This window comes from Ptychodera flava, chromosome 4, assembly GCF_041260155.1.
Source record: "Ptychodera flava strain L36383 chromosome 4, AS_Pfla_20210202, whole genome shotgun sequence".
NCBI lineage: Eukaryota > Metazoa > Hemichordata > Enteropneusta > Ptychoderidae > Ptychodera > Ptychodera flava.
Window position 1 is genome coordinate 12897218 of NC_091931.1, and position 16019 is coordinate 12913236.

Consider the following 16019-nt stretch of genomic DNA (forward strand, 5'->3'; position numbering starts at 1 on the left):
AAATATTATGAACTTAATAATACATTGTATTTCATAAACCGTTTTTGTATTTAATACATCAGCATTGAGCTTCCTTTCTGCCCCACATTCAAAAATCACAGAATGTGTATAAAATGAAGGTGGCGTAGAATACTGTGTCATATCAAGTATCATGCATATACGTTTTGCCGTTCAGTTACTTTTCAAATTACACAGCAGAAAGGAAGCTCAAACAGTACCAGTTTTGTTGATAACATTACATTTTTAGTTTTTCCACTTATAATATTAATGTAATATTTTTTTAACTATTCACTACTCATGCGCCTGTGCCAGTGGACATGCTGAACCCATCTTTTCTGTTGTTTCTTTAAGTTAACACTTGATAACTGGCGATGGTGATCAGATATACTAGGATTACTCAAAATAATGATATCATCAATATACCTATGAGTGTCACCCTTTCTAATAACTCACAGGGTGAGTAGTGAGAGAGAGTCGTTGATACACATGAGTGCTTACTCCTCATGGCAAAGACGGGTATGCTTTATTGATGTGGATTGCATTAGAAACTTTTCAAAGTATCATTTACCTACTATACTTGTAAACAAACAAAGAAACAAAAAAAACATACACGAACCCAAGTACCATTCTTTGTTGGTTCTTTATTATCTATGAAAATAAACATACGTAACAAATAAACAAACACGAATAAACAAGTAAAAAGAACGAAGTCCCTCAGCACGGAACAACCTAACACAGTAAATGATGTTCCGACCAGCATGTCACCATATACTATAGTCCACATACATAGGTTTTATTATTATGCATGGATTGAAAATGTAAGGCAATCTTGTAAACTAACATAACGACAAAAGATATGAACTATTCATATTCAGTCCGTGTGAGGAAAATTTGCCATCACTCGTTGAGACCGTCGTCCTCTACATTTGCTGCCCGCAGCGGTCATTTTCACTATTTCTTACGTTTTCAGTCAGGCAAAACCAAAGCAAATCAGTTCATTCCCAGAGCGTAGGTTCGGCAGCGGCTTTTGACATTTTTCAGGTATTTATTGATTGGTATTTGTCTTATAATTACTGAAAATGTCGTTTTAAGCATAATTATGCTTATTATATTTTTGATCGCTGTCGTGCTTGAAACTTCAGTGATAACGAATGTTTTCACACACTGATGTGAAACTCACACAGACTCCCTAAGTTGCCCATAAAACTACATCAGCGCAATCGATTCTTTCAACATACATATACAGGGCCTCCTCGATAACGCCAATGGTGATATCTGGCAGGTGTAACAACTCACGTTACAGAACTCAATAATATGCCGGTAAGCTGACTAGTCACATTCTGCATGTTTCTCTTTCAGTTCTGCGTTAGGTAAAGCAAGTTATGCGCGGGTACTGTATATGCTGTACGAGTATTGCTCTTTCATGAAAGAGGAAAACACCAACACTCCTACACGGGCGACACGTCTGTGTGAAAGAAACCATTATAAATATAATACTATCAAGGCTCCTGCTGCTATACCGTACGCAGACTTTCACTGACTCCATGCATATTGTCTGCGTTCTTGGCTTATAAGACAACAAAAGGCGCTCGCGGGATCTGTATGCTTGTTGTAAGGAAAAAGACCCTTCTGTAATACCGTGTACATTAAGATTGAACACGCATCGTGCAACTCTCTTTCCAAACGCCTGTAGTGTAGGACAACCCAGGTATGTTGAATCATAAAGGGTGGAACGACTGAACATGGAGGTAATAGCTGGCTTGACAGCTCTCACCTGCAATCGCCAATATTTTCCCTTACTCGGGTGGTCGCTTAGTGATTTTGACCACAAGCTACGATGAATTATGACAGCTATACGGTAGGTAGCTGCTTATGAGCCGTAGGTTCACTGTCGCTTGTTGTAGCTGCAGTACCTACTACAGGTATGTTCCCAGCTGAATGGCCTCCCATCATGTGGTGGGAGGCCGGGAACACGACGGGAACACACAGTATCGTACGCAGGGCTATAGTATTGTAAGCTCGAGGTTTTCCCTGGGTATATGGGTCGGAAATCTGGTCTTGCCGTCCGACCCATATACCCAGGCAAAACCTCGAGCTACAATGCTGCATCTACCGGCATGTCGCTTGTTGTTACGTACACGTGCACGTGTACATGTTCATGGATTCCCAACTCACAATTTGTATTTGTATTCGTCTGACAGAAGTTCCGATCTATAGAAAATGGGTGCCACCTGGTGCTACCAATGCCGACAACTACACACCAGAGTTGGTGCATTCATGTATGCTGCCAACAAATGGATTAAAAAATGTCTGCTATACATTTTTGTAACAATCAATTATTGTACAATGAGATTTCTCTCTTTGGACTATCCAAGAGAGTTTTTGGCATTTTTGTATTTGATTCAAATTTCCCACCACTGATGTACCAATTCTGGATTGTTTATTTAAAGCTTACGGCAGGTATTGTTTAATATAAAATTCACCATATATCAAAATTACGTTATTCCAATCAAAGAAAACATTCTTTGAAATAAATTGCCACTGACCTCATTTCTCCACTTTCATGTCTCAGGTTTTAGAATACAAGACAAAACAAGAGACTCAAATGAAGACTTGAACTTCAGATCTTGTCAGTGACCAAGCACTTTGAGGAAAGTTTTGAAGAGGCATTCTTCCGTATTTGTGGTTTCAGGAAAGGCTTTGTGGAGACTGATGGTGGGACCATCTGGCCATGAATGGATACAAATGAATCAGCCGCCATTGGGTAGTAATGAAATGTTTGGCCAAGAAGAAGATGTAATTTTGTCTGGCAAGAGACCTTACTCTTTCATCATGCTTGAACTTTCATGCTGTTGACTGTTGGATGCAGATTAACTGTTAATTTCATTGCACAGAATTTATGCAAGCAGTGGAGTCAGCATAATTTCCTTTCAACACTTTTGGTTTTCCATCGATGGCAAAGGGCAAACGCTACCTGACCAGCATGTTCATGAGATATAGGTCCCACTATTCCTCGTTTCGAGTCCTGCTCATACTTGCCTTGGTGGTCGCTGTGTTGTTCATATATAAATATCATTCCAACAACCGGCAAACTGCAGTGAGTGATGACGACGGGAGAGGTGATGATATTGACAAGCTGATGGGAGAAGTTGTCAGGAAACTCAACTTACAGAAACCTGTGAGTAGTTTTCGATATTGCTCGCCAACATTTGTCTTTCTGTGTTGGTCAATTTATCAATACACTTGTGATGTCAGTGAAACTGGCTCTACACACTGCCTTAGTACAGCTCCACAGGCCATCATTTCCTCACCAGAATTTTTTCCATCTAAAAATAAATAACAATTTCTTGGTCTACGCTCAAAATCGGTTCTACTCCAAAAAATTAGTTTGAAATGCCGAGTTTTAGCTTTTTGTTAGTATCCTTTACATGTGTAATTGCAAACGTTATTGACAACTGGATTTTAGTCCGTGGTGGAATTGGTTTGATGACAGCAACATTGCATAATGTATGCATTGCATAGTAATGGCAAAGGTGATACGTTGTATTTCAAAATACTTATTTTAGGGAGAAAAATATGAAATTCTAGTTTTTTTCTTGTGAGACGAAATTGATGAAAGGTGTCAGTTGGCATGGAAAATTCAATAACTGAATTGTACACAGTGTAATTGAAACTTGTAAAGCATGAGGAGTAGGGTTGGCATTAATCTCAGATAACAAAAAAAAAGGAAACCTTTACTTCCCCATGAAGCAGAGAGATAAGTGCATGTTTCCAGTTGTCAAACCTTTTTAGGTAGAATACTTCTCTGGGGCAGATATGCAAACTCAAATTTTCACAATACTTTTCTGGTCTAGCTGATTTTTGTGAAAATCGAAAATTTTTGCTTTTTACCCATAGAGTTAACACAGGCTGGTAGCCATTTTGAATTTCAAAGATCAGTAAATCTGTTCCCATAGTTCCAAAATTTGTACCGTGGCCCCATTTTTAATTTTGTATTTTGTAAAACAGTTGAAAGTGTCATTTAGGAAAGTTTGAGCAAAATATTAAGTCTTTCAGTTTCAAGGTGCATACCACCTCAAGTATGTCAAACAATTAACATTTCTTAGCATTTCCAGAGATAATGTGAATAATGTGTGAATTTACAAAAATTTGATGCACTGTCTTAGAAGTATGTTTTTTCAGTATATTTTCCTCAAATAACATAATTGACCAGAAAAGTTATGTCAAGACAGCATGGCTGGTTTGAGTTGAAGTTGATTGCGCACACCTGTGAATTTTCAGGTATAGCCAGCAGCTAAACTACGCATTTCTCATCATCAACTTTCTCATGTCATCTGAAATTTTCTGACTTGTCAACCGTTTCATGTTATTCTTTTGCAGGCGGATGGCCAGCACTGTGCTATCCCGCATCTCAACTCACCAGCGGTGTCACCTGGGAATGCCTCATGCCGGCGAATTCAGCCAATCAGAGGATCATGTCAGCTGGCCAATGACATGTTCCTGTCAACCCCCAAGGAATCCTGTGATCATCAACAATACCAAACTATCTGTGAATATGAAGTAAGTCCAAATATGTACATGTATGTGTGGTTTTAATCTGACATATGTAGTTTGTGTCTTGAGATTTTGTCTCATAGCGTAAAAAACAATAATGGTTATAAGTTTTTTAGACTACCGGTATATGGTAAAAGTAGTAATAAAAATAATATACCTGTGTGTCTGTGTTTATATATATGATAGTAATGATAGTATTACTAATACTATCAAGCCTATTACAGTATTACTGGTCACAAAATATGATATACATGTAGCTGTGTGTGTATGGACATTTATGATATGGTGATACTGTAATAGAATATGATATACGGTAGCTGTGTGTGTATGGATATTTATGATAGTAATGATAGTAATATGGTGATACTGGTAATATAATTGATATAGCTCTGTGTGTATATGAATATTTGTGATAGTAATGATAGTAATACGTTGATACTGGTGATAAAATATGATATAGCTGCATGTGTGTGAGTGGATATGCATGATATACCGGTAGTAATGATAATAATATGGTGAAACTGGTAATATAATATACCTGCCTATGTGTGTGGACATATCATAGTAATAATAGTAATATGTTAATATAGATAATAAAATATAATCATTATATTAATGTACGTGTGTGTGTATGTGTGTGTATATCAATTATCATTTGATGTGGATGGATAAAAATATTCCAGCAGATTGCAAAATATTGTGGCTATCTATGCTTTATTTCGCGGACTGACTTAAAATGCACAGAATGTATTGATAACAAGATGTTAAACGTGTCTACTATCATTTTATTTATTTGCTCAATTAGGAAATGCACAATGCCATAAAATGCTACAATGATGTCTGTGACCCAGAGAAACCAGTCTCCATAGCAACCACCAGCCCGGATTTGGGGACCCTTCACTGGAGAAGTTTGCCATCCATCGCTAAACTGCAGGACCTCCTCAGGAATATGATTGATCCAAAAAGTCGCCAGCATCATTTTGGATTCATCTTTATCAGGTGTCCAAAACTCAGAGATGAGGAGGAGAAGGATGATGAGGATGATGATGAGAGCAACACAAATGACACTCCAGAATATGAATACAACAATGATGATGAAGCGTATGAAGATGATTTAATCCTAGCAGGGAAGCACCACCTTGTCGGCATTAATGTGTATCAGCTGTTGATACTGCCACCGAAGATCATCAATCAGAAGGCAGTACATACAAATAAATACATAGACGTGAACGTGGTCATGTTGGATTCAATATCCCGGCACCACTTCTTTCGTTCTTTGCCGAACACGGTTCAGACAATGAAAGAAATCAACAGAAGAAACGCATCCACTGTTCTAGACTTTGAGTTGCTCCAGTCATTGAAGGGTAGAACTTATGAGAACCTGATGACATTTTTCGCTGGTGAAATTTACGATGTGGCAAAACCGTTCGGCGTGTTAGACATGCCACATAAGCCTCTGAAAACTGAAGCAATGCTTGAGCAATTCAAAAAGCATGGCTATCATACATCATGGTTTGAGGATTTATGCTGGACATGGGAATGGGGCTTGGTCAAGGACCTTCTGGCGATGGACCGCGACCTTGAGCTGGCTGACAGATGGAAAAAGTTCAAAGACGCCCTGCAGACTGCAAGGATAGACAGATACGATGTCACCCTGTCTAGCTGTGAAATGCTGAGGGTGAACCACCACCATGATCCATTCCACGGCCCTGAGGCTTTGTGCTACCGTGGCAAACACCAACATGAGTACATCTTGCAGTATGTGAAGTACTTCCAGAGCACCATGGCCAAACTCAAGCAGCCGTATTTCAACAACCTTCTCCTGAACACCGGGCATGAGGACACTGGACGCCGGGTGCAAACTCTGGACGATGCTCTGGCCGATTATGTCGAGTTCCTCACCAAACAAGAGAACACTCTGACCATCATGTACGCTGACCACGGTAATGCATATGGAGAATTCATTGAGAAAACCGAGGAGGGCAGGATTGAACTTTACAATCCATTCCTGATTCATCATAGTGCCAAATAAAGTTGCGCAGATGCTCGGTGAAAAGAAGATGGCCGCCCTCAGAGAGAATCAGCATAAATTAGTCACATTGTTAGACTTGCACTACATGGTTAAATCACTGGTGCCACAGTACGTACCATCCGTCAGTAAGACACACAAAAAATATGACGTACAGTCCCAGGGACTGTTTATGAGTACGCCAGCAGACAGAACTTGTAACACCATTCCCAGGATCCAACCAAACCTCTGTATCTGTCAAGGGTTCGATTCACACGTCAAGAATGACACCAATCACGCCATTTTGGCAGAATTTGCACTTGGGCAGCTCAACAACGCCATACAGGATCAATTCATCGCAGCACATCCCCATGCGAAGAGTGGGTTTGGTTCGTGCAAGAGACTTGTGGCAAGCAGATTTGATAATGTCAGGGAGAGCCATCAAGAGGTGAGAGTCTGTACATTGGTTTCTTTTCAAAGGAATTGCAAATTATACAGCTCATGTAAAGTTTAGCCTATCTACAGAAATTAAGAAATATTAGCTCTTTTTATTGCCACTGCTGAGACACATGTTCAGAAATTTATTGGCATAGGTAATCGTTAAAGTAGTGTGGTGATGAAATGGCCTACTCTGGAATAAAATGTACGTGCAGTGCTGCTTGGACTCTGACAATATGTCTACGAGGTCACATGATGGCAGTACAAACAAAACCCATGTGTACAAAAGCATTTGATACATGTATTTCTATGTGTGTCTGTGCACGTCACATGGTTTCGTTTGTACCAACCTTCTTCAAATTCCAGAGTTTGCCTATCAAGGTAATACTTGCCTTGTGAAAGTGAAAGACTTGAAATTTTGCTCGAACTTTCGTCAATGAAACTTTCAGTCTTTCAGAATAAAATTCAAAGGTCACCATGCAAAGATTTGTGCTAGAGAATCAAATTACCTAACATTTACTGCTACCATTATTTGAAATTCAAAATGGCTGCCAACCATGGGGGAAAAATATGATATTTTTCATTTTAGAAAAGTAAGACAAGGACAATGTTTCTTACCCCAAGAGCTTTAAAATGAGCCCAACAAGCAGTAGGCTATTAAATTAAAAGCTTTGTAAAAATAGGAGAGACAGAATATCTATCTCTGAGATGCATTCTACTGCAAGTTACAGGTCAATGTCCAAGATGTGTATACCAGAGTTCTGCCCAGTTGTGAAGTGTCTGAAACTATCAAATGAATTTAGACTTTCACTGCTCCGCGGAAAATTGCAAAAATATGCATTTGCATGATACATAAAATATACAGGACTAGCAAAGTCATCTGTAGTACCACAGGACTTTACCTGTTCACCCAAATTATACCTGTAAATAAGTCCATTGTCACTAATGATAATTATGGATGTGGGTGAAATCATTGTGTTAAAAGCAGGCTTTTCATTAGAGCCAGCAGCCAGAGAAATTACACAGTGGACGAGGTCATTTGCCCAGCAGTAAAATCTCAAAGTTGCGAACAAATAATGAATGCCATTATGGATAAGGAAAAATACTTACTCTTAACTGTTGGTCATTAAATTTCATCTACAGACATGTAAGATTTTGCAAAAGACACAAAAAATTCGCAGATTTGCCATTGCTACATATTCTTTGATCTGCAATCTCATGCAGACGGAGAAGAGTTTCTCACGTCCCCAGTGCGCTGGGAGTGTGAGAACACAGTGTGAGAACAATTTGTTCTCACACTCTGTATTGTTGCGCGACCGAACACCTCGTATGTGAAACGTATGTTGATTGGTCAATTCTGCTCAGAGCCCAGTTCTCTGTACGAATTATCTGACGAATAGAACATCGCGTAATGTACAACTGGCACTATAGGGGACAGACGACTGAACTGCAGAGTGAACAGGTTGTTCTAGATTTGAGTACGGTCAGCGCGGCGTCGGCAACAAATACACGGAGGATGACCGCTTTTATGTTGTAACGGGAGAATTCAGGCCATTACAAACCTATCGGCTATTTACGCTCGTCGACATATTTTCTGGAGAAGAACTGATTTGACAGTGATACAGTTAGCGAAAAACTTCGATGCACACGAGGCTGTAGCAGACGACAGCTTTCACGCAATGTCATCAACAGATGGCCACCAGAGCTGTTTCGCAACATTTTCCTCAGATGACCTGGAGAATTTTGTGGCTGACCAACAAAACAAAATTGCTATATCGGTAATATACATGTTAACGTGTTTGATATGCTCATCAATGAAAGGAACTTCATTTTTCTTTGCGGAATGATACAAATGAAACAAGTGCAATCAGGTGCTGGTTTTTGATAGTATAAACCTACCACAATAAAATGCAATTTTCTAAAGATATTGGAGGGACGTGAGAAAAATAATCCCACACCCCAATGGGTTGGGATGGAATGTCTCACACTCGTTGGGGAATTCTGTCTCACACTCGCCTTTGGCTCGTGTGAGACAGAATTCCCCAACTCGTGTGAGACATTCCATCCCAACCCGTTGGGGGTGTGGGATTCTATTATTCCCGTACAAATACCGGTATATTGTCATTGTTTGATTGTTGAATATTGTGACTCAAACACTGATCATGCAAAAAATGTAATAAAAATATCAGTGTTCAATGTCGTTTTCAAACAGTTTCACCGTTTGCAAAGTAAATTGAAAACACCTCTCAGATTGCACCGTTGCGCACATGAATTTCTCAAAATTTCAATGTAAGAGGGGGACACCCCCCTTGTGCTCTCCTCCTTGGGTGTCCTATGTCATTTTCTAACATTTTAATTCAGTAAAAAACAAATTGAAAACACCTCTCAGATGGTAACAGACTGCACCTTTGTACACATCAATTTCTCAAAATTTTCCTTATAAGAGAGAGGACACTCCCCTCTAAACTTTCCCCCTCAGCCTCTCACGTGTTCTCCCCTATACTTTCAAATTCGCCCGTATTAGATACATGTATCCAAGTGAAACCCTGTGAAAAGGTCAAGGTGATAGTGGTTTTAGAACCACTAAACATGGATTGAAGTTGAACTTCACCCTCGTACATGTTGATTATCATTAAAAACTGCAAGAATACTGAAAACTGTGTTTGAACTTGGTGTAAAAAATTAAGAACATTAAAACGATGCTTTGGAATGCAAATATTCATTCAGAATAATTCTATTGTCGTATTGATGAAGTACGAGAATAATTGTAGGTTGGGCACTGTAGTTCTTGCGTGCATTGGCACAGATACATTCTACACTCAGTTTGACAGCTTTTGGATGACCTCAGTTCTCAGACATTTAATGATACGCTGTTTGTTGTACTCACTACGCTCTATATTGATAGCGTTTTACAAGTCATGTTACCGCATACTAAGTCAGGTGACGCTGCTGTCCCGTTTTGAAGTTTTTTTTTCGGTAGAAGCTATTTAGGGCTACAAACTTGGCGAAGTTAACAAACCGTACAATACAAGGTGTCAAAAGCAACACACAGAGACACCCCATGTCTGATATGTAAGCACCACACACGTCAAGATATAGTTGCGTCGATCATGGATTGAACATAGCTAATTTATCACAAAATTTTTACAAACAGTTTTCTAAACACATCAAATTGAAAATCGCGGGTTTGAAGTTTCAAAATATCAATATTCAGCCCCTATAATCACATTCAAATATGACATCTGATTACTGCGATAGCAGTCCGATTACTAAGCACTCAACATGGGGTCAAAATTTGGCAACTTTGACCCCCTTAATACTACTTCCGTCGTGTTAACAGTTTGAGGATAAACACATTCCAGTTTCAAAAGGTATGGTAATAATTTCGTAGTGCTTGTCATTTATGAAACGGCTCTGGGCGAAATTCACTACCCTGTCCGAAAATTGTCACACTGAGTGTACATGTACATTTGTGCACAAATTTCACCGGATGATATCTTCACATGTGTGCATGCAGTTGTTATTTGAGAATTAATCTGAAAGGCACAGCTGCTCATGCTGTGTCAATTGAGTGGAATTATAGCTCATAATTTAGATAGTATTGTACTCCTGATGTGCACAACTCTTGAACTTTGAGCAGACACAGGCTTGGCAAGAAACTATGCCGTCAAGACTAACACGGGCCACACCAATTTAGAAGCTGGCCGTATACTGTGTACTTTTGTGATGAAATTGTACGTCATCATTTGTACAACTATAACAAGTAAATATGCATCTATTCAATTGACCGCAAATTTTGATATACATGCACTTGTGACTGATATTTTCAGAGTTCAGATACATCAGCCAAGGTTAAATGAAAGTGAACAGTATGAAAGAGTCAAAGATGTATTTTCATTGAATGTCAATCAGTTTCTGATACTTATCTCATGTACATTTCTGTTCTATATTTTAAAAAAATCTGTAACAAGGCTTTTCATTATTAACTGACACCATATGGTATCTAGATTATTATAAATGGGTCTGATGTGATTGGTACTGGTAAAAATGACATTATTTTTTGCGGTATTTCTTCCAGGATAATGTGGCTATCACCAAGATGGATATATACATTCCAGCAGGAGAGAATTCAGGAAACACGGAAGATGTCTTCTTTGCAGTGGTGCAGTCCTCCATGGATAGAGGAGAAGGGATGAAGTTGCTTAGTTACCAGAGAATGAGCGCCTACAGTCACTATGGCAACTGTGCTGACAAAGGGGTGAAAGCGGACCTGTGTGTGTGCTCCTTGAAATCACCCAGAAAGAAGAATGGCAGACAGTCGAAGCAGCCGGCCTGGAATCACATACCTCCTGTCTTTGACCAGGAAAACACGGTCAAAGAGGTCCACCAAAAATGCTTGTATTTCCTGGAACGGCAGAACAATGCTGGTGGCGTTGTGGAAGTGGCAAATATTTGTCCAGATAGGCAGTACACGATCATGTTCAACATGGACTACTCGCACATGATCGTGTCTCGATATTTGCCTGCCAAGGAAGTGTTGCTACCCGGACAAATTAAGTTTATGCTGGCCATGGTGCAGACAAGAACACACCTAGATTGGCAGTGGAACTATAAGGCCAGCTTCTCATGGCAAGAGGTGTGAAGGGGATTTTTGTAAAGGCTGTAGAACGTTAGTAATGCAACATGTATATCATATGGAAACTTGGGTGATATTTTTTCTTTCTGCTCGCATACATGTAGAGTATGTACAAAGGGTTTCACATGTGCAAAATCAAATAATTAGGTGTCCTCTCCAGCATTTACTGGTGTAGTACCCCTGTGAATGCCCTTCACAAAACATGAAATACTCTGCCTGCTGTACAAGATAGTTTCCCAAAGTCAACATACCGGTATACCGGGTACAGAGGATGTAGCCAGGTCAAGTTCAGTCAGCTGAGGCCCTTTTGTATTTATGTAAGGTGGTATGTGCCTCAAAATTGAAAATTTTACAGTTTTGCCCAAAACTTTCCAAAAAGAAACCTTAAAACCATTGCCTTTCAAAATCAAGAATGAAAATCAGACAAAACAAATTATGCAATATTTATCAACTCTTGAAATTGAAAATGGCTGCCATCCCCATGTTGACTCTACGTTGAAGAAAAAAATGTTTGATTTTCACAAAAACAAGCCAGTGACAACTGTATTTACTCCATGAGCTACAAAATGAGCCCCCACAAGTGGTTGGCCAAAAAAATATTGTAAAAGTTTGAGAGTCCGGACATCTCTGTCCCTGAGGCACACTCCATGTAAAGGTAGTGTGCACCTAAAGAGTGAAAGACTTAAAACTCTTGCCATAACTTTCCTCAATGCAAATAGCAACATCTGTTAGTTTGGAGATCTTATATAGCAATCATTTTGCAATGCACAACATTTGACCTCTAATATGTTTTTGCACCCATCAGATTTTGTAAATTTCCTAATAAAACAAAGCCTAATACAATTGCTTTTAGGTGCTGAAATGAGATGAAATCATTTGCTTTTGTAGAAAATAAATAAAGTAAATAAATAGATTGATTACTTTATTAATTAACTTATACTCAGCTTTGAGCAAGGCGAATTTTCACTTTCATTTCACTCGTGAAGTGATTAAAACTTGTCATTGTTCATATCTGAAGGTGTAGATAATCATTATCAACATCTTTAAAGTGAGACTAACTTGAAAGCTAACATTGGTTGAATACACTAATCTGTATTTTCATTTTTAGACTCTTTTAATTTATTTGATTTCCTGGACAAGTGAGATATTTAATTATCTGGATGATACATGTGTGTACATGTATTTTAAAGGAAATACTACTGAGGCTTTGGCAAGCACAGATGCTGTAAGGTCCAGGGTCTATATTTGACAACTATGAACCACCGATACTGAACCACATTTTTATACAGTGTTAAGAAGAAACTGTTATGAAAATTGTTCATAAAACAGATGACACAGTAAATGCACAGAGACACTGTGGACACTCTACTGAAAAAGCATGTGAGAGGCTTTAGTCACAATGAACCGCTGACATTGTATAAAGTAAATTTACCATAAACAGAAACCAGCTCCAATGGCTGTACAAAATGATAAACTAGCAAAGCACAGAGAATTTGTCAAGTTTATGGAGACAACGGTGAAGGTGTACACTTTTGCTGGGTCATGGAACATTACAGTTTGAGTAGATATACCTGTGTGAAAATATACTGTACTTTCCTCAAAAAGAAGAAGAAGAGAGCCTTTAAGTTTAGTTTATGGCAAGTCAATAAAAAACTTTTTGTTTCTTGAGAAATACCTTTTTAGAAATACCTTTTTAGAAAACCCAAATAGCTGTACATATTCACTTACATGTAGCGACACTCTGCAAAAAGTAGTTTTCCTAACCTGTTGGCAGTTTTCTCTTTGACTTTGTGCACAAAAGCTTTTTATTTCATGATTTTATATTTTTTTATTGTTCCCTTTAGCATTTTTCTGCCATTTGTATTATTTTAACAAGCATAGTTTGGAACCAAAGCTATTTTATCGGTGTTACAAGTAACGTTAATACAAGCAGAGCTATACTGTATTTGTTCAGTGATATTCTTCTGACCCAGTCAACAACTCGATATCAAAGAAAATAATGTCATGTAACTATCTTATTTTTGTTATATACGTCATGAGGACTAACAACTACAACATTAAAAGGAGTTTTATATTACTGGTATCTCAGAGTATGTATATAGCTTGCTTGGTTACCTGCGTTTCTGTATACAGTGAGATACATTTTTTTGCAGTGTTGAAACTGATTGTTTCAAACTTCATTGCAATACTACCGTCATACTTCCTTTGTAAATGCTTAACATTACCGGTGTATACCGAGTTAGGTGTACATCTGTAAGTATGTTTGGTTGGAAATTGGATGCTTCCTGCAATGAAAAATTTTAATTTTAGGTAAAATGCACAGAAACTGTAGAATGGTTCATTCATGCTCCATTAACTGTAACATTTTTATGTTTTTCTTTCGAGCTCTCTGTAAAATACAACGTCTTGTTCCCCCCCTTTGTGTTTCAGCTGTCGACTTTGTAGTGTTTGTGTGATTTGTGTTCAGTGTTGTATCATTAAAATAAAATGATTTGAGTATGGGCCAAAATTCGTTTGACAACAGCGCATATGGTGTAAAATACCGGTACATTTTGTTGGGGCAAGGCTGCCAGTGTTTCAACACACTTTACAGAGAAGGAATTTGTTTTATAGAACAAAAATAGTGAAAATATTGTAACTTTTGATGAGATTTTCATTGTTTTGTTTGTTTTAAATGTCTTCAACATGTTCTTGTTCTACTCGATGTTGAGATTGATACACAGTATTTAGCTTGTCATCTCAGTCTGTAGACTGTATTGCTGTTGTGCATATCAACTTGCAACTGACATACAAAACAAAAAAACTAGTAGTGAAAAAATTATTGAAAGTTACAGCAACTGGCCGTGTATAATTGTTGTATGGTTGGCACCTTTGCCAGGTGGCCGTGTATGCATTCTGTATGCATACTATGAAATGGTTTACATATCATATCTTCAATTGTTACTAACCTACTTGTAGCCCTCGTAGAAAACTGCAATGAGAATATACTTTGTTGAGAAGCACTGTGAGTAGTATTTTGACATATTTGGGAGTTCATTATTCAACTAATTGAATGTCCTTGATGCATGAATCAATGTAATATGCAAATTCTAATCTTGTTGAATTTGTTTGTATTGACTGAGTTCACCATTACGGTATATCATGCATTCTAACTTCATGAATATAACAAAACGTCATCAGCACTTGATGGTCGTTAAAAATACTAATTTATGTGTGCAGCCTGAATTTCACCATAGACCCTCGAGGGTCTATGATTTCACACAAAGGACAAGCAATTCCTTTAGGTCTTCAAATTTCGAAAAATTTGCATTCTGCCCTCTCTGAAGCACTTTCATACATTCAGATTTTCTTTTGAATCAACTTGACTCATGACTGTAGCATTAAATTTTAAGATCTTATAAGATGTTTCTGTTTATTTAGAGACTTTGCTGTATCTTGTTAGGAAGGGAGGTTCTATTTGGGCATCTTGTTTTTGCATACTTTTGAAATAAAAATAAAACTGATTGGCTGAGTTTTGAGGCTTTCTTTACGTCACTCATCATCATCATGCTGCCAATATGTATACATGGTGTGCTATCATATTCACATCTGAATAGACTTGGCAAGGCTGCAGTATATACTGTATTTCTCCATATTTCTCCATGATGACACCCAGGGTCAGGGTACTCTGCAAGCAAATTTCTTTGGAAGGTGAGGGTGGGCATTGAGCTGGCTCAAGACCTGACATGTTCCTAAGTGACCTCAGCTAGCTGCTATTATTAATTTATATAAGGCAGCCCGGTGATTGCTGTATACTCTGTACAGCAATCACAGGGCTGTACGCACCTTGTGAAATTTTATGCGAAGCACGAATTGCACATACTGCTTTCCAATGCCACAACAAAATGTAGAATGGAGACGCAGACTCAATGGTTTGGAACTTTATTCCCGCCAATGAATAGGGAAAATCATCATGATTGCTTGCCAGAATATCACCTCTATTTGAAACTTTCATCCAAAGTTTTGAAATTAGCACTTGCCTAGGAATGGAACTAACCGCAGCTGATAACACGATAAAACGCAGCAGTAAAATTGCCACATACTACTGTAATACCGCAGCTGTTTACTGGTTTTGGTAAAACACCTCATTGGTCAATTATTAGTTTCAGACTTAGCACAAGCTTAGTCTGATAGGTTTTAAAAAATTTAAACTAATGCATCAGTGTCACCATGACAACAGTGCATCCCATGAAAAATACACTCTGAGAACTAAAATTTTGAATTGCATCATTATCACCATGACAACAGTGCAGAGTAAAATGATCACTGCAGAGATTATGAGTATGGTGTGTTGTAAAAAGTAGATTTGAGTTAAAATGTGACACTGTCTGTACATACGGTACA

At 38.3% G+C, this 16019-nt stretch overlaps 1 protein-coding gene across 1 annotated transcript; it reads left to right on the forward strand.

Annotated features, from left to right (window-relative positions):
- Positions 1-1205: 1205 nt before the first annotated feature.
- LOC139130916 (uncharacterized) lies at positions 1206-15147 on the forward strand. Its single transcript, XM_070696726.1, has 5 exons — positions 1206-1320; positions 2573-3178; positions 4381-4560; positions 5360-7010; positions 11079-15147. Exons 2-4 carry the CDS (start codon positions 2954-2956, stop codon positions 6584-6586), a joined length of 1632 nt encoding a protein of 543 aa, XP_070552827.1. The 5' UTR covers positions 1206-1320; positions 2573-2953; the 3' UTR covers positions 6587-7010; positions 11079-15147.
- The last annotated feature ends 872 nt before the right edge of the window (positions 15148-16019 follow it).